Genomic DNA, 22,184 nt, shown 5'->3' with positions numbered 1-22,184 from the left:
AAGAAAACATTACATATAAACTATTTAAAGGGAAAATATTGTACAAAATTTTAATATAAAAAAAATGTTTTTAAGAAGTTTTAAAAAATAATTATATATTTATTTTTATTGTACAGCATAGTTTAAAGTATTTTTTTAGAACGATTTGAAATCTTTCATAAATCTTTGGATAATATGTATTTCTTTCTAAAAGATTTCAAACTTTATTGACAGTATGAAAAACAACTTATTATTCTGTCTTGTAACATTATTTTGTATGGAAATTGTTATAATCGTGTTTAAAATTGAATGACAAGAAAAATATATTACATTTTATCTACTTATTCCAATCATAATTACGAATAAATTACTTATTTCGCAAAAGTTTCAATAACGTTATAAAAGTGAGTTCATCGTTCCTCCTTAAAGTTAATTACATTAAATAAAATTTTAAAAGACTTAATTTAGGATGCACTAAAGATAAGGAACACCAAACACTTATTTCAATCACTTCCTTTCTAAAAATATCGCATCTCTTCAATTAATTTTTGAGAGCGTTATTTATAAACAGCATTTACTGAAATGAAACGATATACAATTTTCTTTGATTTTTAAAATAAACTACACACAAACATTCGATGTCGATACAACAACAATTTTGCTGATATCTCACTTATAAACAATCGATTTATGTATGTGTGTTGCACATAAACCACAAATCGGAAACAATGGATTTAACAGTTTCAATGAATGAACGCTCACATGATTACAGTTAAATGCGGCAATTAAAAATGTTCTACCATGAATCACTTAATGGTTTTCATTATTGTGACTGGCCATTGGTGTATCGGAAAGTAATGCGTCGAACAATTAATAGGAAATGTAAATGAGTTTGTTCGAGTTAAAATTGCAATCACTTCCTCGACGTAAAAGTTGACACGGGCAAATAAGAGGAATGGAAACGTCGGCGAACGCTTTCGCGAAACGAGTAAAAGAGGAGGGCCCCTCCCGATTATCAAATTACATCGGCTAACTCATCCGCGACTAAAAACAACCGCGCCACCGTCATTAAAACGAGTGCCGTCGCGATAAAATTGACAAACCGACACGTCCAGCGAAACGGCTAATAGCCGACGAGAGACAATTTGCCGGCGGTACAATGTTTGCAAATAAAACGCCGCTTAACGACTAATAATGGTTTCATTAAGCGGGAGGATGTTGTCCGGGTGGAACGAGAGGAGGAAGAAACGGCAGGCGATTTCGGAAGTTTCCTTTTTTTTTTTTTGTTTTCGATTGAGGGGGGCTTTTAGCGGCGGGAGCAGAAGGCCGGGCCGCCTCTTTGTTCCGGACAGGAAGAGGAAAAGCGTTCGCTGGCGTCTGGCTGATGAATTATCGGTTTTCGATCACGTAGACCTTCCAGGCCAAAATTAAAAGTTTCGCGGTCCTAAATGGACATCAATTGGTTTCTGTTGGCCGCTATGCCGTATGAAATATGCATTAGATTAACCATCGGCCGGGCGCCGCTGCACATACTCAATTTTCCACGAATCGCTTTTGCGGATGACATTTAATTTCTTTATTAGCGCGACGGTGATAATTAGTTTTTAGATTTTATTGAGTTGCGCCGCGAGGAATATTTACGGGATATTATCTTCAATCTAATTTCGTTCGTTCAAGTTTTAAGATTCCCTCAACAAAGGGCCATACAAACAAGATAAATTATTTTTTAACTTCATTAATTTCTCTTCGTCGAGTCTTAAATTTGAATTTTTAGGTCAAGGACTGTGAACAATGTTTGATAATAGAAAACGATAAAAATTAATGGGTTAAGTCACCATTTAATGTTATCAGATATTTTTGACACTTTATACGGTGGTTTAGTTAATCATAGGAAATATACTAAATGACACCTCCACGAAGGAGGTGTTCAAATTCAATATTCTTTTGGTAAAACATAGATGTTATGGCAAGGAGTAAACTATTAAAATTTGGTAATGTTTGGTAAAGGTTTTCTCATGTAAACTTATTTTTTACCACACATTTACACCGAATAATGGGCCTTATGGTATGAGATGCTATTGCTCATGGAAGTAGGTTACCTTTAGTCTTTAATAGAGGCAACATGACAGCCCAACGTTATCTTCAGGAAGTAGTGGAGACGAATAGTCTTCATTAGTTTAATCGGCCCAGGGATCCAATACTTCAGCAATATATTACTGTTAACCCATGTTGCTAGGGTTAGTTTAATCTTTTTTGAAGAGACTCATATGAATCTGATACCATGGCTAGCCAGATTCCCCGACTTTGCACCCATATAACATATTTAGAATATGATGAATAGAAATTTATAAAATTTACCTCAGCCCCCACGGATTTTGGAGGTTCTAAGAGATGAGGTATGGGTAGCTTGGGATACTATATCTGAAGGGAAAATAAACCACCCCATTGAATCAATCCCAAGACCTGTTGGGGAGTGTTTAAATAACATCGATAGACAAACACATAATTAACTAAATATTAAAAATAATCTAAAATCTTTGATATTTTGTTTCCAAATTTTAATCGTTTACTCCTTGTCATAACATCCATGGTTTTACCAAAACAATATTAAATTTGAACACTCATTTAGTATATATTTAGACCTATTAATTTGAAATATTTTTTAATAGTTTTATTTGCTCTTTTATAATGGAGCATTTAACTGCTATAATTTTAATTTCATCTGTCTACAATGAATGCGTTGAAGGAAAGGAACGTCCAGGTCGTACTGAAACCTACACCAACGAAGATATTAAGCAATATCTCGTGGAAAATCCTCATGCAACATGTTTGGAGTCATTAAAGTATGATGAATCAACAATTAGAAAGAAGTTTCATGCAACAAATTTCAACAAAGAGTTGGAAAAATTGATTCAACATAAATTAAGTGATGATAACAAAATTAGGTGTTTGACTAATGTCAATTCTCTCTCTGCACGCAACGCAAATGAGTCTTTTATTGATCTTATTCTTACATGCGAGGAAAAATGGCTTGATTGCGATAATTCTTGCCTGTTTGTATAATTGGTTGAAGCAGGTGAATCTACTGGTAAAAAAGTCTTAACCCTTGAAAGATTCTGAATACCATGTGGAGGAGTTTTACACATTTACGACTTACTAAGAGGGCAAACTATAAATGCAGCTGTCTACTGCTTGTAAATTGACATGTTAATCAATAGAAAAGGCGTTCTACTTCTTCAGGACAACTCAGACGATATGTCGCATTAGAAGCTCAAAGGAAGCTCCAAAATGTTAAGTGGGAAGTTCTATATCATCCACCACATTGTCCTGATAGTTCTCCATGTGACTATTAGTTATTTTTGTTACAGTTCAGTCTCTTTACATAATAAAATTCTGAGTCCAAAACTGTAAATGATCCAGAACCCACATTTTACTGTAAAATTCATTCATGAAAATAGATATAAATAAACATTTATACTAAAACAAGATAATCTTATGTTTATCATAAATATTTCCTTCTTAAATTTGAATGTTTAGGTGAAGAAATATAAACAATGAAGGCAATAAACTTTTCGGAGCACAAAATGATTACTTAAAATTAGTTTAAACAAAAATATTTTAATTTTAGGAAAAAATATTGTAGTAACTTTGGTTGAAATGTGATTTGGTGTAACTTTAGCAAACGTCTCTTGTAACACACCACATGTTTTGCTCAAAAATTCGCACATGGAGACCAATATAAGTAAACATTTATAACAATTAACGTCACAATTTCACACCAACATAAAACAGTGTCACATTAACAATTAATCATTGTGCAATTTAATGATCAATTGACAATTAATAAAGGCATAACCATAATTTCAACTGTGTCCAAAGGCTTTCTCGTGTAATTCACAGCGACATTAAAACGTGCATTAAGCTGTAATTGATATTCATTCTATTTCCTCTTCGTTAATTTAATAACTCTTTTATAACTGCAATAAAATTTATTGGCGTGCAGCAGCATCGACTGTTTTCTAGTTTTAGACGTGCGCAAAGTGTTTATGCGATATTTGTTTAGAGGTACATTTCACGATTATTTAATGTTGCTTTTAGGTTATATTAAAGTCTTCGTCAATAACTGAGTTTTCAAAACTGAAAATTAACGTGTACATACGCGGAAATTTTAGTGCCCACTAAAATAGACAAGAAATCGTAAAATCGAAACTGCGTTCTTTAATTTTTCAGACATAAAATGGATTAAAAGCAATTTAAAGATGATAGTTTGAGCGTACTACGTACGATTGATTGTAAGATGCGTGTAGTAAATATGACTGCAACAATGTTGCATAAAATATGTCTACTTATAGAACCTCTATATCTTTCGCCAGAGGTCTGCTATTACATTTATTTACATACAAATATGAAAAAAAAAATAGTTTTCCATTCAATTTAGCAGTCATAGATAGTCATATTTTTCTAACAAATTATTTCTTCTGATCAACTAAACCAGAGATACAAAAATCAGTAATGTGTGAGAATATCAGAATATCAGGTGACTTAATACCATCAATTTTCCCAGTCAGCTTAGTGTTTATTAAAATATCTTTAAAAGTTATAACTGTACCTTAACTTCTGATCTTTAGTACAAAAATAAAACTGTACATTCTCAGATTTTGACCCTATTCTATGGTTTCATTCTGATCATGTAAATCATGAAAAAACTATTAAAACATCTGGGAATACGAAACTATTCTCTTAAATAGATTAATTCTTATTACCAAGATCATAAGAACAATTTTTTCTAATATACTAAAATCATACAGTCAGTTACACACTTTTTTAACTAATATAAATCTAATTTAAGGAAGCTAAATTCAATGCAGGATTTATTTATTTTTTGAAAAATGCCCTCAATATTCTCGTTTTTTGACTCTAATAAATGTTATAATAGATCTTGGTTGAAAGATAGAAACCAATTTTTCTGTCAACCACAGAGTTTTTTATTGTCTTTTGGGCCATTATTCACAAAAATGAGTTATAAATAACTAACTGAGATGTTTCCATCTTAAATGGGGCACGCTATATAAATAAAACAATATTTATGCATGTAAAAAATGTTAAGAACAGTAAATTACATCAATAAATTCCACAAACATTCGTCCGTAATTCAATATCAATTATAAATCAATTTATAGTGAATAATCATCTCTTATAAAATCATTTTAGGTTTACTTTAATCGGCAATAACAATATATTTTAAATTCGGTGAACTTTTAATTGGCGAGGTCGGGCTTGGTATTTAATTAGAGGTACGTTCAATTGAACTTAAATGTTTTGACCTCATATTTAACATTATGTGGTGTTCGGTCGCGGCGTAAGTAATTGTACTATGCAAAAATGTCACTGCAATAATACAAAATGTACGAATGGAAGTTTTTACTTCAAACAATTTGTGACAAGTTTGGTTTTCGTTTTTCCTCACGACCGCAAGTATGGCACACATTCAATGCGGAAAGGCAAACATCGGGGCTCGGTGACGTTAATAAACTATATAAACAAATATCGCCCAGCTCGACTTTTACTACTACTGGGACTTGTATCGCACGGAATAACGTTACCAGACCGGACGAACGAAAATATACAATGACTTTTAAAACTACATATATGTTTAGCGGGCCGGACTATTTATATGAATTGTGAAAATATACACATGTTATGGGTATTCGAACGAAAACCACCGCGAGATCGATGATGTGGTTATCAGTTACTTTGTAACGTTCAATTTTAAACGGCACTTAGTTACAGGAAATCGACTAATTTTAGAGGATGATACAGTCATTTTCGAAAAGTTATGCGGTGTGTTCCAAGTTGGTTGTCTTTGGCTGTTGCGAGGAGTATTTCCAGATCAGTTAGAGAAAAATTAAGTAGAAGTGTGCACAATTCATTTTTTATTTCTTGGAACGATGATTGCTGCAAAACCGCATTCTGATATCTCTGATCTTTTGTCACATTTTTTTTTCTTACCTTAAAAATTACTTAAAACATTGAAATAATTGAGTTTATCTTTAAAATATCGGAAAGAAAATCACAAATATATAATTTATGTTAGATAAAAATATCTTTAGGATAAATTGATATTTCAGATAAATTTCGAGATATTAAATATGGTTTAAAATATCACAAATTTTTGATTTTTTTTTTTTTGATATTTTAAAGGCAAATTCAATTATGGAGTTTTCAAAAATAAGGATAAGTACTTGTTTTTAATTTCATATCTCAGAAAAATATATTTCTTTGAAAATTCAGAATAGTATGTACGAATTTTTTATTTGAAATAATTGAATATGTCTTTAAAATATTTGAAAAAAGTCAAAAATGATGATATATTAAATTATCGTTAGTTAAACTATGACGATATTTCAAGTAAATTTCATTCTAAAGACAAATTCAATTATGGAAGTTTAAAAATATGTATTAACACTTATTTTTAATTTTAATATCTCAGAAAGATATATATTTTTTAAATTACAGGATAGTATGTATGAATTTTTTATTTGAAATAATTAAATATGTCCTTAAAATATCTGGAAAAAGTCAAAAATATATAATTTATGATAAAATTAATTAAGATATAACAATCTTTCGAGGTATATAATATTATTAGAGATAATTTAAAATATCACCAATCTTTGGGATTTTTTTCAACCATTTTAAAAACAAATTCAATTTTGGAGATTTCTGTTTTTACACTTGTTTTTAATTCTATATCTCAGAAAAATACATATTTTTTAAATTTCAGGATAGTATGTACGAATTTTCTATTTGAAATAATAGAATATGTTTTTAAAATGTCTGAAAAAAGAAAAAAATATATAATTTATGATCTAATAAATTATCTTTAGTTAAGATATGACAATATTTAAAAAAAAATAGAGATATTTAATATTGTTATAGATAATTTCAAATATTATCAATTTAGGGGAATTTTTTCTGTCATTTAAAAAAAAAAATAATTATGGAGAATTCAAAAATATGTATTAACACTTGTCTTTAACTTCATATCTCAGAAAAATATATTTCTTTGAAATTTTGGGATAGTATGTACGATTTTTTTTTGTTTGAAATAATTGAATATGTCTTTAATATATCTGAAAAAATTCAAAAATGATGGTATATTAAATTATCTTTAATTAAGATATGATGATATTTCATTTTAAAGACAAATTCAATTATGGAAGTTTCAAAAACTTGTATTTACACTTGTCTTTAATTTTATATCTCAGAAAGATATATTATTTTTAAAATTTCAGGTTAGTATGTATGAATTTTTTGTTTGAAATAATTGAATATGTCTCTAAAACATCAGAAAAAAGTCAAAAATATATAATTTATGATATATTAAATTATCTTCAGTTAAAATATAATAATATTTCAAGTAAATTTTGAGACATACATAATTTAATATATCACATTTTTTTCTGATATTTTAAGATCACATTCAATTATGGAAATCTCTAAAATATGTATTAATACTTAGTTTTAATTTTATGTACTATATATTCAAATTTTGGGATGGTAGAAGTATTCAGAATATCAATATTTTTGAGAAATATCATTATGTCTTAATTAAACATAATTTAAAATGACATTAATTATAAAAATTTATGTTCGTACGGGTTTATAGGTCGACGTTTGTTGGTATTATGTCTCTTTAACACGAACCAAATCAGACCTCTGGAGATGCTAGCCAAACGTCAGGAAATAATAATGGTGAAATAATATGATGATTTTATTTCTTATTTCTACTTGAAATAATAACATATTCTCAACATTTTTAGTACATGTATCATCATCAGAAATAAATTATACTGAGTCAGTATTCCTGATTCTGGTGTCGAAATACTCACAGCAGTAAAAGACAAATAATTTGGAACACTCTGTACAATACGTTATCTACCGCCACATACGTGCTAACACAATCTGCATAACTGTCGTTAAAATTACCATTAGTATTCATAATTGTTCGAAAATATTTTAAAACATTTTTTTAAACGGTTTAACAGCAAAACAGTGATATGCTAATTGGGTTGATAAACAAAACGAGAAAGAATTGTGTTTATATGATACATATCCGTTTTGTCACTAAGGTTACTCGAACTGTGATTATTCGTAATATCCGGAGTATCACCAAGTCATTCAGATTTAGCAATCAACCGACCCGCCGACAATGTCTTTCCGCCACTTATTAATCCCGAACTCGTGGTTAAATTTTCAGTGTTTCAAAGACTGAAGGACGTAACGTTGCAAAGTGTCCTTACTAAAAAAAAAAGCTCTTCTCTCTGCCAAAACATCTATTGATCATTGACTGATCGTTTTGAAGTAATACGTATCCTCCAGTCTAGACGACCTGTTGAAATGTAATCGATATTTGCGTCCGTTGGACGTGCAATAGTTAGTTTGGCTAGTCTGAATTGGTCACATTCGTGATTGTTCTGATTGAATTGTGTTTTTCTGCACGGCATTACGTCAATCGGAGTGGTAAAATGTTTGCAATGCAAACAGTTTTGTTTTGGGCTACATATTGGTTCTGATGAAATTCGATTTGTGTGTTATGTGTATTATTTAAAATGCCAACGCTATTTTTATTATATCACTACATTTCCACCATATGGTGTAATAAATATCCTAAAATTTATCTGCCGTTAATTAGTTTTGCATGTTTCCCTGGGCAAATGAATAATTGTGGAAACGATTCGAATGTAATAATTATTCGCAAAAATGTCCTACAAATTACATGAATCACTTGTAACACACAATGGACGATTATTCTGCCAATTTCTAAGTATCTTCCAACGATAACGTGCCGCTTTTAACGCGCATTCATTGTTTTATCACATAAATTTGACATTGCTCACAATTATTATCTATTATGACACGGTTCTTAATTGAAATAGTTTAAGTCTAGCAGAACCCGTTGTTGTTAATCGAATGGATCGTTGTGGGGTCTGAAACTTCAAAATTTTTTGCACATCGTCAAAGTTTGACTCATTTAAGATGGAAGCATCCTTGTACCTTTTTTATTTATTACTAAACGATTAAAGTCAATTTTATAACATTAATAAGCATGTGGGAAAGCTCTTATAATTTATTTATTTCTTCTGATTGACTAAGCCAGAGAGGTGTCAAAAATATCTTAAGATCAAACAATGAAGTGAACGTTCTCAGAATCTGATTGGCACTTATTAAAATATCTTTAAAAATGCATAACTGTGTGGTGTCATTAGTGAATATGGTGAAATAGACAACTTGTGGTATTGTTGGAACTAGAAATTAAACTGTTTGTAAGAACTATTTGATATTCTTTGATATTTTTGACACTTTGTTCCATAACTAGTTGATTACAACAACCAAAATGTGATCTCAACTCAGCCACAGACATTTATAGGCAATATTTTTTATGAAATTTGATAAGTACTCATATTTATGATGCCAGATCAAATTAAGAAGTTATTTTCTCATAAACAGTGCCTTATTTTATTTCTCTCATGTTTGTCTTTAAAAATGTGATAGTAGCCTAGGTCGGATGATATAGATAACAATTTTATGGCATCCATACAGTTCTTTCTTGACTATCTTTTGAACCGATAATGGTTACATGTTACAGAGGTGTTTCCCTCTTATTTTACTGTGTTATCGTTTGTGTCAAAATTTATCTGTGTACCCAAACAATCATGGACATGTACATTCGTGACTGAATGAAAATTTCGATAAAAACGAGGATGTGGTTAAGCCAAATCAACTTCCAAACACTGTGTGATTAATCACATTTCCAAAAATGGTGTAAAACAAGCACCGAAGACACACGGAAACATACATTACTGAAGGTACAGGACCAGATTTCCAGGGATAAGATAAAAACACGAGTTACGTTACGTGACTACCGAAGAATAAACAAGTCAATTCTTTACCGATAAGGCAAACACATAAACTAACTGAACTGAAAATTTGTTTGTCGGGTCTCCAGTAAAGCAAATACACAATCCGCATTTACTTGCTTTCGCTGGAGGACGTCGTGTGCCTACCTAAAAGGAGCAATTTGACAACCCGTTTCTCCTTCTCGCTCTCCTCTTTGAGAGACTGGTCGATTTTTCGGGTGATGGCAGCGGCGGCCCTCTCCTCCGCTGATACGGTGCACCCCATGGCGCAATCCTGTAGGCACGACGTGGTGGCTCTGTTTAATTGAACAACCCCCAAGAAATAACCTGTGACACGCCGCAATGTCGCACAGCCGGCGTCGGACGAAGTGCCACCCCCCGAAAACAACAAAACACACTGTGCCGGGCACACGGTCGAGTACGGCAACAAACAACAACAACAATGCAGAACCGAACAACGGACCAACAGATTGAACGAAAACCGTGAATTGTTAAACGGAGCGATATATATTGATCTAGTGAAATGTTAACGCGGATCTAAATGCTGTTGTGTATCCTATTCGACAGATGGTATGTTTCATTCAGCACCCCACCCCTCTGTCGCGCTCTCTCTCGCACACACACTCCCCGGCCTGTGTACCACACATGCGAGCGCACTGTATAGAGCGAATGTCAAATATTGGTTACCTATCGGTGCGTCTCTGTCGCGCCCGCACGCACACAGTATGTTGTGCGCTCGCAATAAAACAGCCGCCCGATTTTGTGTACATTATGACGTTAATTAGTGGCGTAGCCGAGTCGCCGCCTTGTTTACGCGGCTAATATTTGAACTGAAAGAATGGAGGTAAAATTGTGTTCCACATTAAAAACACCGTAGGTGGATAATTACCGATTTCATCGTCTATGAACAGATTCATTAGGGGGTCCATTGTTTCAGCGATGTTTTTCTGACAGTTCCTTCAGACGCCGAATACAAGGTTATCCGATAATTTCTTGGTATTTTAAGATCATGTTGAATCTCCATAAAAGACAGTTTTTTTCTACTCATTCTTCCAAAGAAAAAATATAAATGAAATGGCTAATGTTCTTGTTTCTTTATAATTAATAAGAATAATATTTAAGATTTTTTTATTAAATATGGAATGTTTTAATAATTCTTGAAAAAATTAAATTATTTTCTTCATTTGTTTCATATTTTTTTGTTCAAAATTCAGTTAAAGAAAGAGTAAAATTCTCTGACAATTTCTTAGTACTTAATAATTTGAAATTTTATTTCATAATATTAATTATATCCCTTCGTTCATGATTTTCATAAACACATTTTTCAATTATGAAATAAAATTTTTTGCTTTTTACATTTTTTTTTTTAATTTGGTAGATATAATATAATAAATTTTTCAAATTTTGTCAAAACTGGATAAAAATAAATATCTTTCCTTGAATTTTTTCTTACCAGTATGATTTTTCAAAAAATAAAATACATAAAAATGATAAGCAGATTTTTTTTGTACATTTAAATAATTTTTTTTTCAAAAATTATCTTAAAAAAGGAATAAAATTCTAATAATTCTCTAAAAATTATTTATATTATGTTACTTATTTATATTACATAGTTCTACATTTTTTTCTTTTTACATATTTATTTACAATTTTATTTTTAAACTATTAAATGTGTTGGTTTTTTACTTTTTTTCAATAATGAAAAATTTTATTATTATATACTTCATACATGATTTTTACAATTTTATTTTTAAATTATAAAATTTGTTCTATGTTTAAAAAATAATTAAAAAAATATAAGGTATTTAAAGGTTAAACAGTTTTTTTCACATTTTGACATAAAAGTGGAAGGTAGCATTTTTTATATACTTAAAACATTAAATGTTCTAATATATCCTAATATAATTCATTTTTTTTTTGAAATTTCATTTAAAGAAACTAACCTTTAAAAAAGGTTTAAAATCTAATTCCAATTATCAATGATTTTTACTGTTTTAATTACGAATTCAATTCGATATTTAATATATTTTTTAAATTTATGTAATAAAAATATATTTATGTTTAGAATTTTTCCATTACTTTTTGAAAAAATAAAATTTTTATTTCATTATTTTTAAAACTTTTTATGTTTTTCCAAATTTTAGAAAGAAACGATGTTTTAATAGTTTTGTAGAGACTTATGATCTTGAAAACTTATTCTTATCATGTGACTTTATAACAATTTTTACAATTTTAATTTTAAATTATAAAATTTGTTGGTGTTTATTTTTTTTTAATAATGAAAATATAATTTTAAAAAATAAGATATAAGATTTTATGGCAAGAAGCATTTTTTTTTTAAATTTAAAACTATTTGATAAATATTTGCCAGGAACTTGTTTCTTCAGATAATAAAGGATTATTCATAAATTTAAAACATTTTTTTTTAGTTTTTTATTTCTCTTACTCTTACTTATTTTATCAATTTTTTGATTTTAAAAACATTCGGTTTTCAGATACATTTTTCTATAGAGAAGAGAATATAAAGAAAGACAAATAGCATTTTTATTTATTTGAATTTGAACAATTTTTTTGTTTTCAAAATTGACTGAATAAAAGAAACATGCTCTCCCCTATAATTTATTATTATTTATAGATTTAATACATTAAATTGTCATTAGAGCGAATATCTTACAATTATTTCTCAATTTTTATTTTTCTTATACAGTTTTTCATTTTCAATAATTATATAATGTGTAAAAGAACGGCCATAGTCAATTGTTTTTATTTATAAACTGATCTTTAAGATGTATTTAGTTTTAATAACAAAAATATTATTTCAAACCCAACCCTCGTTAGTCAAACATTTCAAAGGATTATATTTATTTCTGAAAGTAAGGTGAGGAGAACTTATCCATAATACAGTAATAAATAGATACTTTTTATAGTTTCCATTCTTAGATACGACTTCACATTAAAATCTTTTATTAACCATCTTATGATTTTTATAGCTTTTTATATTTCTACTTGTAAAGGAGAAAACTTTATTATAAATGCGTAGGACATTTTATGTCAGTTTTAAAAAATGTTACACTTCCAATTAAACAACTTTCAATTGGACACAAACTTACATTGTTGCTATGTATAAAAGTGAGTGAATTTATAGTGTCTTTCATGTATAAAATATGCAGAATCTTATCGACAATACCGTAATAAATACTTTTTATCGTTTCAGTGCTCAATTGCGACATGAAATCAGGAATGTATGAATAAGCATGCCATTCTTGGTCGTTCTTGTAATCAACATTTCTTATCTTGTGTTTGCGTGCTTCATCACCATTCGAGGTGAATTTTCAACCTCACCCTGATAATTTTTACCTGTCGAGTGGGGCATTACACTGTCTTAATATCGAAAAAAAAAATACTGATAATTCGAACATGATTGTTGATTTTCTAATATAAATATTTAAAATTGACGGTGTCAGGTAATAAATACATAGAAACATCGATATTTATTTTCATTATCTATTGTGTATTGTTATATCTGGTGGGAAATATTTTAAAATAAGGTGAAAAAAATTCTTTTCGTATAATCAAGTTTTCTCCCTAAAAAATAGTCACATAAGACCCACAAACCCGTTGACAAAACAACATTTGAGATTCAAATTAGACCAGCTATTTTTACAAATGTATGTTATGTAAAGAAGTTCAGGACAATATTACACAGAACTTATTCTTTGCAAAGATTACGAAAGAATATTATAAACAAGCAATATACATCGGTATTATAAAAGAAAATTACAAGGACTTAAGATAAATAAATAAACAAACGTTATCTTGCCGATAACGAGTGTTTTAAAAGTTATCTATTATTTTTGTGCACTGCTTTTCAGTGGTGCAGTTCTGAAAAATACAAATAATATTGTCTAACCGATATTATCTGTGTTTAATTAAATTGCGGACTTGTGCAAATAAATGTATGTGATAAACCGCACCACTATTGATATTATTGGCTTGGCAGAGTGGCGATATCTGTGGCTTTATCAATATTTAAACACACATGTGACACTTACCTTCACCGTTTTCAATGCACAAATTTTTATCGAAACGGCGAGATAGATGCGAAAACATGTAATGAAACTAAACTGTGCCGATTAAGTAACGGAATAAATGAATATTATCTGGATGGTTAATCCATTGTGCAAGAAATATTGTTTCTGTTCAATTAAAGGCTGTAGTGCAGCTAAGAACAAAATTATCATACAGACTCCATTAGTTAATTAAGCTATTTTAATATGGACGCATTATAGTAATGCTGCAGGCTAATATTAGATTCGTTGCGTTCATTCATTAGTTTTTTTTCTGTACGCACATTAACAATCCGAATTACATTCATATAATATTCAAATTGATGTCAACGACCCGTGGAAATTTATACGGTCTTTTCCATCGCCATTAAAGGGAAATATTTACGGTGTGAATGGAACCACCTACGTGAATTCGGCTAACGAGTTCATAAAAATACACATAATTAAGTCGTTTCTTTTTTTTTCTCGACATTCCCTCGATTTCGGTAAACCCTACCGCACAAATTCACGTCATTTGTCATGATTGAGGGAGATTAGTTAATGAGTGCCTTGGAATTGATTTTTTAATGCCACACAATGATTTGGTAGCAAATAATTTATTTTTTTAGTTTTTTATAGAAACCACGAAGCCGGGCCATGGATCGTGGAATTTTTAAACAAACCATATAAAAATACTGTAATTATCTTAAGTAGGTTACAGTGTTTACAACTTTATTGTCGTTTATTAATTTTTAAATGTTATTAACCGGTTTCATTCACACACGTATATCATAAAAGGTGCCATAATTTTCAAAAAAAAAAACATGGTCAGAAATTAATTATTTATTGTGAAAAGGCACAATGTAAGTGGCATGGTTATATCATACTGTGGCAGACGAGAAAATTCAAAATTATCTCAGAATCTTTTATGATATTTATATTTGAGAGGTTTATCGTGTTTACTTTCAATTACTCGAGCATTTTAAGAACTATTTTTATATAACACATACATACATACAATGTGGCCCATTTAAGATGGCAACACCTCCGTAAATTTTTTATTTTTAACTCGATTTTAGTGACAAATCCCTCAGAAGATAGACAATAAAGTATTCAATGCATTCTATTAAAATTGTTTCTATTTTAGTCACTATACTTTTTTAGAGTTAAACAATGAGAAAATTCATTGAAACACTTTTTACGAAAAAAAGTTCTCCTTCGAATTTAAGAGCCATCAAAAGAGATACATACCAAATTAATTGGTCTGTGGCTAAATATACAATTCTTTTAATTTTTTTCTCTTGTTCAACCAAAACATGGAATAAAATATCAAAATATTTGTGAATATTTTATAATTACTTAATGAAAACAGATATTTTTATATTTTTCTCCATGGTTCAGCTCGTCAGAAGAAATAAATTAGAAAAATGAGATTTTTCATCCTATCACAGACGTTTTTAATGAAATTTGGTATGTGCCCAATTTATAGGATGAATTTGGCATAATAGAGAATTTATGATTTTATAAAAAATGTCCTAATTAATTTTTTGACTTTAAAAAATGTTGTTGTTGAATGTTTAAGTTATGTATAGCTTTATTTTTTGAGCAATGATACTCGATCTTCTATGGACCATACTGTAAGCAATTTAAATAAGTATAAGAATAAATGAAAATTACATTTATTTAATTCATTATTTTTAAATTGCACACAAATATAGAAATCCGTATAACTTCCGTTGTACCACACCAAACCACATACACATACCGTATTTTTGTAAGTTAGTTTTATCTAAAAAAGATAAGATAAAACTAGTCTGAAGCTTTATATAAAATATTAAGCATCATTTTCAGTGAAAAAAATATAAAAAGGAAAATTTATTTACATGTATAATTAAATAACTAATTTTAAATTACTACTTTCATATATCAAAGTTAGAATTTGTTGTTAATTCTAATCTAATTAGAAATTTGATGTCTTGAAATTTTAATAAAAATTTGTGATATTGTTAGTTTTATTACATTTTTGTATTAAATTTCTAATAAAAAATTAATTCTTTGAAATGATAAGAAATTACATATTACTTTTTAACTAAATTGATAGATAATATGATATTACTATAATGGTCTTTCTTTGAAATATAATAATAAATTTCGATAAATAAAAGATTAGAAATATGGATTTTTTATTAATCATTTTAATAATATGAATGACAATAATATTTCTCAACCAATTATTATTATCATTTATAAAATAAATATTTAACGAATTTCATAGTGGTATTATTTATAATTAAAAGAGATGGATAGGTAACATAAATTTTATTAAATGTAGAAACAAATTTTTATGAATTTAAGATTATTTATTCTTATATTTTTTTATTTTAATGTTCAATCGCCATAAACATTATAAGTTGTTTCATGAACAACATAATTGAATAGAATTTTAGGAATTATTATCCCTACATTTTCATTTTGTTATATTTTAAATGAAATCGAGATATATACGTTTCCCTTTTCATAAAACAAATCGATAACATTTGAAGATTTTGTCCTGTACCAATGTAATTAGAAGTTTTTCATACGAGTTATCCATACGAGATCCGAGACCCTTATTCGAAAAAGAGAGGAAATCGATTTTAGGCTTATAAATGTGGCTCGAGTGGAACGTTATCTCAATTCCACGATAAATCGTTCCCAGGAACTGCAGTTTAGTAATATCAGTGGTATTAAGCTGAAATTAAGGAAATCATCGTTATTAAACAAGTATTAATCGAAAAGGTGTCAGTAATGCGGAGAATACGCCGAAAACATGACGAAAACGACAAAATTGGCGGTGCGAGATAGAGAGTCACAGGGGGTGTGGATCGCAGCGGCCAACAAGCAAGAAAAACCACCCCCATCATAAATAACAATAAGAAAACGGGATGAAACGCAGAATCGCCGTTGGCCGTGCGAAATACGAGATGACGAGGCGTTGTGGCGTTTTCCAGCGTGCGGCGGTGGCGGCGGCGGCGGCGGCGACGGCGATGTTGCGCATGGTGGCGACAGGCGACGCCGCACCCGCGCCCAGCGGACGTCGGAATCGACACAGACCCCCGCCCTAACCGTGTGTCGGCCGCCTGGCCTGGCCCTACTCACCCAAAAGCAAGAGCTTTATGTCCTTGGCGGCCTGGATGCCATCCTCTTTCAGGTTCTTCTCGATCTGCTTGCTCCTGGCCAACGCGGCCCGTTCCTCCGCAGACGATGTGCACCCCATCCTGCACAGTTCTTCCTTACAAAACGTTGTTAACCGGTCTTGCGTCCACCGAACACGACAGGAATACCAGGGGTCGTTTCCCACGACCGCGAGCGCCAGGCACTAAGAACGCGACGCGACACCACACATCACAGACACAACGGGCACAGTCTCTCCACCAAGTTCGTGCGGTTCGCTGTTCTCTCAAACTGATCAAATTAAATTGTTGGGGGACTGTTTCACAGTGGGCCTACTGCAGGAATTATATTTTGACAGACCCGACGACACAGCGCTGATCCTGCTAGAGCCGTCACTACGGACGCACGTTCGCTCGATGCTGAGCGCCGGCAACTGCGCAAGTCACCGACTCCCACACTACGCATGGACGCAGCCAGGACCGGGTTTTTACCCAATCTTTCGGCGTGCTCTCTCTCCTCCTCGCCCTCGGCTCCACGTCCGCGACGTGTGTTCCCTACCGTTCCTCCCGTACGGTCCGCTCTCTCTTGTTCCTGGCCTAACGCTCCTGCTGCCTGCCTGCCAACCTGCCATCCGCTCACCTCCTTTCGCTACTCCCTCTCATTCACCATTCGAAACATTTACATACTACTGCATATTTATAACACTATTTAACTGCAACAAAATATTATCAATAAGTGATTTACCATTTTCAAACTGCCATTAACTTTTATATGTATTGAAAACCTGTATTATTACGACTAATACCACAATAGATTGTTGTTGTCGCCACGTAATAAATAATTAGTCACGTTTTATTTTCTTAGCTATTTTGAACGCCAATTCATTGTGTTCAAAAATTTAATTAGTGATTTAAACAAAACTTTATTGATTTGAACGAATTACTTAATATTAAATGTGAAACACACAAATCTCAAAAGTTTATTTGGTTGAAAACATCTTGTGTAGAAGTTAGAAGTATTTGCATAATAAATTGACTTGCCTCAAAACCTATTTATGTTTTGTAACAAAGTCGCTAATGTATGAGCATAAATATTTTAATGCTTCAAATATTTTTGTTTTAAGCAATAACACAATTTAAATAATAAGTTATGATTTTATTGAAAGGCACATTTTATGTATAAATCACCGTGTATTTTTGGTACACTTTCAGTGTGAAATTTTTTCGTCGTAAATTGTACAAACAGCATTTTACGGCGACAATTTATAATGTAAATAGTAAATAAAATGGTCCGTAATTTAATACAAACTACATTACGCTATTAATCCATGCAAGTTAATCAAAGGTCCAAATTTACGCAATTTATTTTACACATAATAAAAATAATTTGATTTGCATGCTATAAAAAATAAATTTGCTTTATCGTTTTTACCATGTACTATAAAGTTTAACAATGTTTGGCGAAAACATTACACAAATTGTGGCAAAAATGATACAATTCAATATTAATACCCGTAACAGTTACAAAAAGGTAGTTATTATTGTTACTGTATTGGATCAATCAACATGTTATTTGACATTTCAAAAGCTTTTTATTACGATCAATTAGTGGTAATTTCCTGTTATCACCACTTTTTTTTTTTTAATTTAAAAGATTATATTTGCCAACACAACAATTTACTTCACATTAAAGATAAGACCCAACAAAAATAATTATAGGCTTATTCAATTACAATCCAATAAATAAATGGAGCACTCGAAAACCTTGGAAACAAATAATTGCACCACATTGAAAAAAAAAAAGTCCGACAATTGTTCAGTACAAATTCATACAAATTACGAGTAGTAATTTGCTATCATGTTTTCACGAACGGTCGTTTCAAAAGTTTGATTGATGATCTTGCAATTTAAAAATTGTTGTCCTGAAAACTTTTATTAACAGCGGCTTATTTAAAATCGATGTCTTTTATCCGGACTGACGAAAATCATTAATACATGTCGGTGCCCAATTTAAAAGACAATTAAAAATTAAAACATACTAATTTTTTTCATTAATTGTTTGAATTGAGGCATATTTGAGTTTTCTAATGTACTGATTTATTATGTGTGAGAGTGATGAAAATAATCATATATAGATTTATATCATTTCTGAATTAAAAAAATATTATTGTTAAATAATCCTTACAAGTAGTACGTTATCATTAAATAAATATAATCTAAAATAAATTGAAAATATATGGCAAATTTAAATTAGGTAATATAATTTACAATAAATTCTAAAGTATTGTTTATATGTTAACATATTATAATTTCTATATGTTATAATGTGTCAAATAAATAAAGTTTTTTTTATTTATATTACATAATAATTACATTTTAATTTTATTAAAAGGCTGTTTTTTAATTTTAATATATGAGAACTAAATTATTAAATTATTAAAACCTATAATCTAAATTTAATGATAAATTTATATTATGTAAAATAAAATAATTATAAAAATTTTAATTTCAAAAAAATAAATAAATAAACATTTTTTATTTAAATATTTCAATAATTTCATTTTAATTTAAATACATCAAAAATAAATGGCAAATTTATATTTATCACTACTTCTTCAACCAATCCAAAAAATTATTTAAGCCAATATTCATTTTATAACCAAACAACAAGTACATTTTAAATAGTTGTTTTATTATTGTTGTTTTTCAATTATCAGCATTCTTGTGAACTAACTAATTAAAATTGTAAACAAATTGAACGAATGGAATTTATCGAAAATTATTTTAAAATTCAATATCTTTAAAGTTGTTTTATTATGACTAATCACAGTTTTATTTTTTAATAAGCTAATATTGCTATTCAATTAATATTTTCTCATTTTGGTTACACGTAAAATATTTACGTAACGAGGTCGCAGTGCTGTGTGCGATTATGTATGAAAATAATTCGCGTCTCAAAATTTGATCAATACAAACTACAATTAACATTGTCGGACGGCGTTCGAACTGATTGTATCTTAAGATCGGGTGGCAGAGATGAAATTTAAACCCGACATTTCGCGCTACTGTCGACCTTCAATGAACCGCCCCAGTGCGCCATTCTCTATCGCAACACACACAATTTAGGGGAAGGAATCGGTTTTGCATGAAGGACTGTTGCTTTGCACGGACAGGGACGGCTCCAGCGTTTTGGTCGTGCTGATTTTTTGCTGTATCCAGAACATTTTAATTACCTGCGTGTTTTATTATCACATGTGTTGTCGTTGTGAAACTATACGTTGATTGTTTTTAAAAGGCTCGATGATGTCAGTTTTATTTAATTACGTTATTGATATTTTATTTCCATGGATGTTTCTCTGATGACACATTTATTATTGATTTTACCAAAATCAAAATGAAATCTATTTACGATATTTTGAATAAAGAATATATTATAAATCTAATTAAATGATAATAAAAATAAATTGTTATATTGAAAAAAAAAATGGTATAAAATATGGGGCTACATAAAAAATGGGAATTCAAATAAAATATCTTTACTAAAATAGATCTAATTCATAATGCAATACAACATTGTATTCATAATATTTATACTCACTAAATTATTAAAAAATTAAAATAATAATAGTAATATATAATTTAAAAGAAAACAATCTTGTTATTCTTCAGTCAATTTTATATAAATTTGGATAAACTTCGTTTAAAAGTTTCCAATATTAAAAATATACAAACTACATTGTTGTTAATTTAATTTAGCTGAATTGTGTATTCATAATATTTATACTTACTAAATTATTAAAAAATTAAAATAATAATAGAATACATAATTTAAAAGAAAACAGTCTTATTATTCTTCAGTCACTTTTATATAAATTTGGATAAACTTCATTTAAAACTACAACTACATTGTTGTTAATTTAGTTTAGCTGAATTGTGAAAAACAATTTAGATTTTTATCATATCTCAAGTATTAAAAATTAAAAAGCAGAAATAAAAGTGAAAACCATATTTCAGTATATGTAAACTGAAAAGCAATAAAAATAAATTTTTATGCATTTTTTAATGCACGACGACGCACCATAACCATTACATGTCTCTTTCAGGCATATTGGATAATAAATTACATCTTTATGATGTATACAGTTACGTATTTATTTCTGTTTTATTTATTGGCTTCATAATTTGAATCAATTTTTTAAAATTTATACTCAAAACCTAATTATTTATATTATTTCTACCAATATTAAACCCACCACATTTATCATTAATTTAAAGTCACAAGTTAAGGCAGAACTATGCTAACTAAAAGTTCAAGTTTTATGATTTAAAATTACATCTTTATTTTGATTTTATTACTCACCTTAAAAAGATGTTTAGAAAGTTGTCTTTTCTTTATCTATTTACATAATCCAGTGCTTCACTTAGCTATAAATAGGTATTGCATAAAAAAAGTAATGCCTTGTTATTTTCAATACATTTATTATCAAATATATTTAACAAATAATTTTAAAAATAGCATTCCACATACACAAAACAATCCTTTTAAAAATCACAGAATGTAATAACTACATTTTTAAATACCCTATCAGATTTTTATTTTGCTTTTTAACACTACCTTACATATCATGCAAATACAAGCTAAGAAAACAGACTGAGCAGAGGAAAATATTTCAAGTTATTTACATTCAGCAAGAAAATATAATTTTTGCATCTGAAGAATGTTACTTTTAAATACAGTCTATTCTCTGGCTCTACTGAAAATCACTGTTCAAATTAAATGTTAAATAGCTTTTTATTCCTAAAGACGTGGATAATTTTCTCTTTCTTTTTCTCTGTAATCACAAACTATTGCCCTCACAACAATTGGTAGTTTTGACATTCATTATTGCGTTTCATAGTTTTATTAATATAAAAATAAACAAATGAATAGTTTTTGGACAAAGATTAAACATATAATTTTCAAAATAAAATGTATATATTTAATCTTTAATTCGGGATTAAACTCTTTAGAATTTTATTTTCACTTTGCGTTGGAGTTTGTTAAATCATAGATGTAGAAATTAATGATTAATAAAATAAAACAAAAA

At 29.5% G+C, this 22,184-nt stretch overlaps 1 protein-coding gene across 2 annotated transcripts in view; it reads right to left on the bottom strand.

Annotated features, from left to right (window-relative positions):
• Nucleotides 1–17,525, bottom strand: part of LOC109599485 (guanine nucleotide-binding protein G(o) subunit alpha) — a 62,304-nt gene extending 44,779 nt beyond the window's left edge. Inside the window, exon 1 of one of the 2 annotated variants that reach the window (XM_049962647.1) lies at nucleotides 17,084–17,525. In XM_049962647.1, coding sequence (XP_049818604.1) covers nucleotides 17,084–17,201 — 118 coding nt within the window. In that variant the 5' untranslated portion in view covers nucleotides 17,202–17,525. Of the gene's footprint in view, nucleotides 1–10,046; nucleotides 10,620–17,083 lie in introns of those variants that run through there. The other variant, XM_049962655.1, reaches the window with a different exon arrangement.
• Nucleotides 17,526–22,184: the final 4,659 nt, after the last annotated feature.

The sequence above is a fragment of the Aethina tumida genome, chromosome 1, assembly GCF_024364675.1.
Source record: "Aethina tumida isolate Nest 87 chromosome 1, icAetTumi1.1, whole genome shotgun sequence".
Classification (NCBI taxonomy): Eukaryota; Metazoa; Arthropoda; class Insecta; order Coleoptera; family Nitidulidae; genus Aethina; species Aethina tumida.
This window is presented reverse-complemented; position numbering and strand designations above follow the sequence as displayed.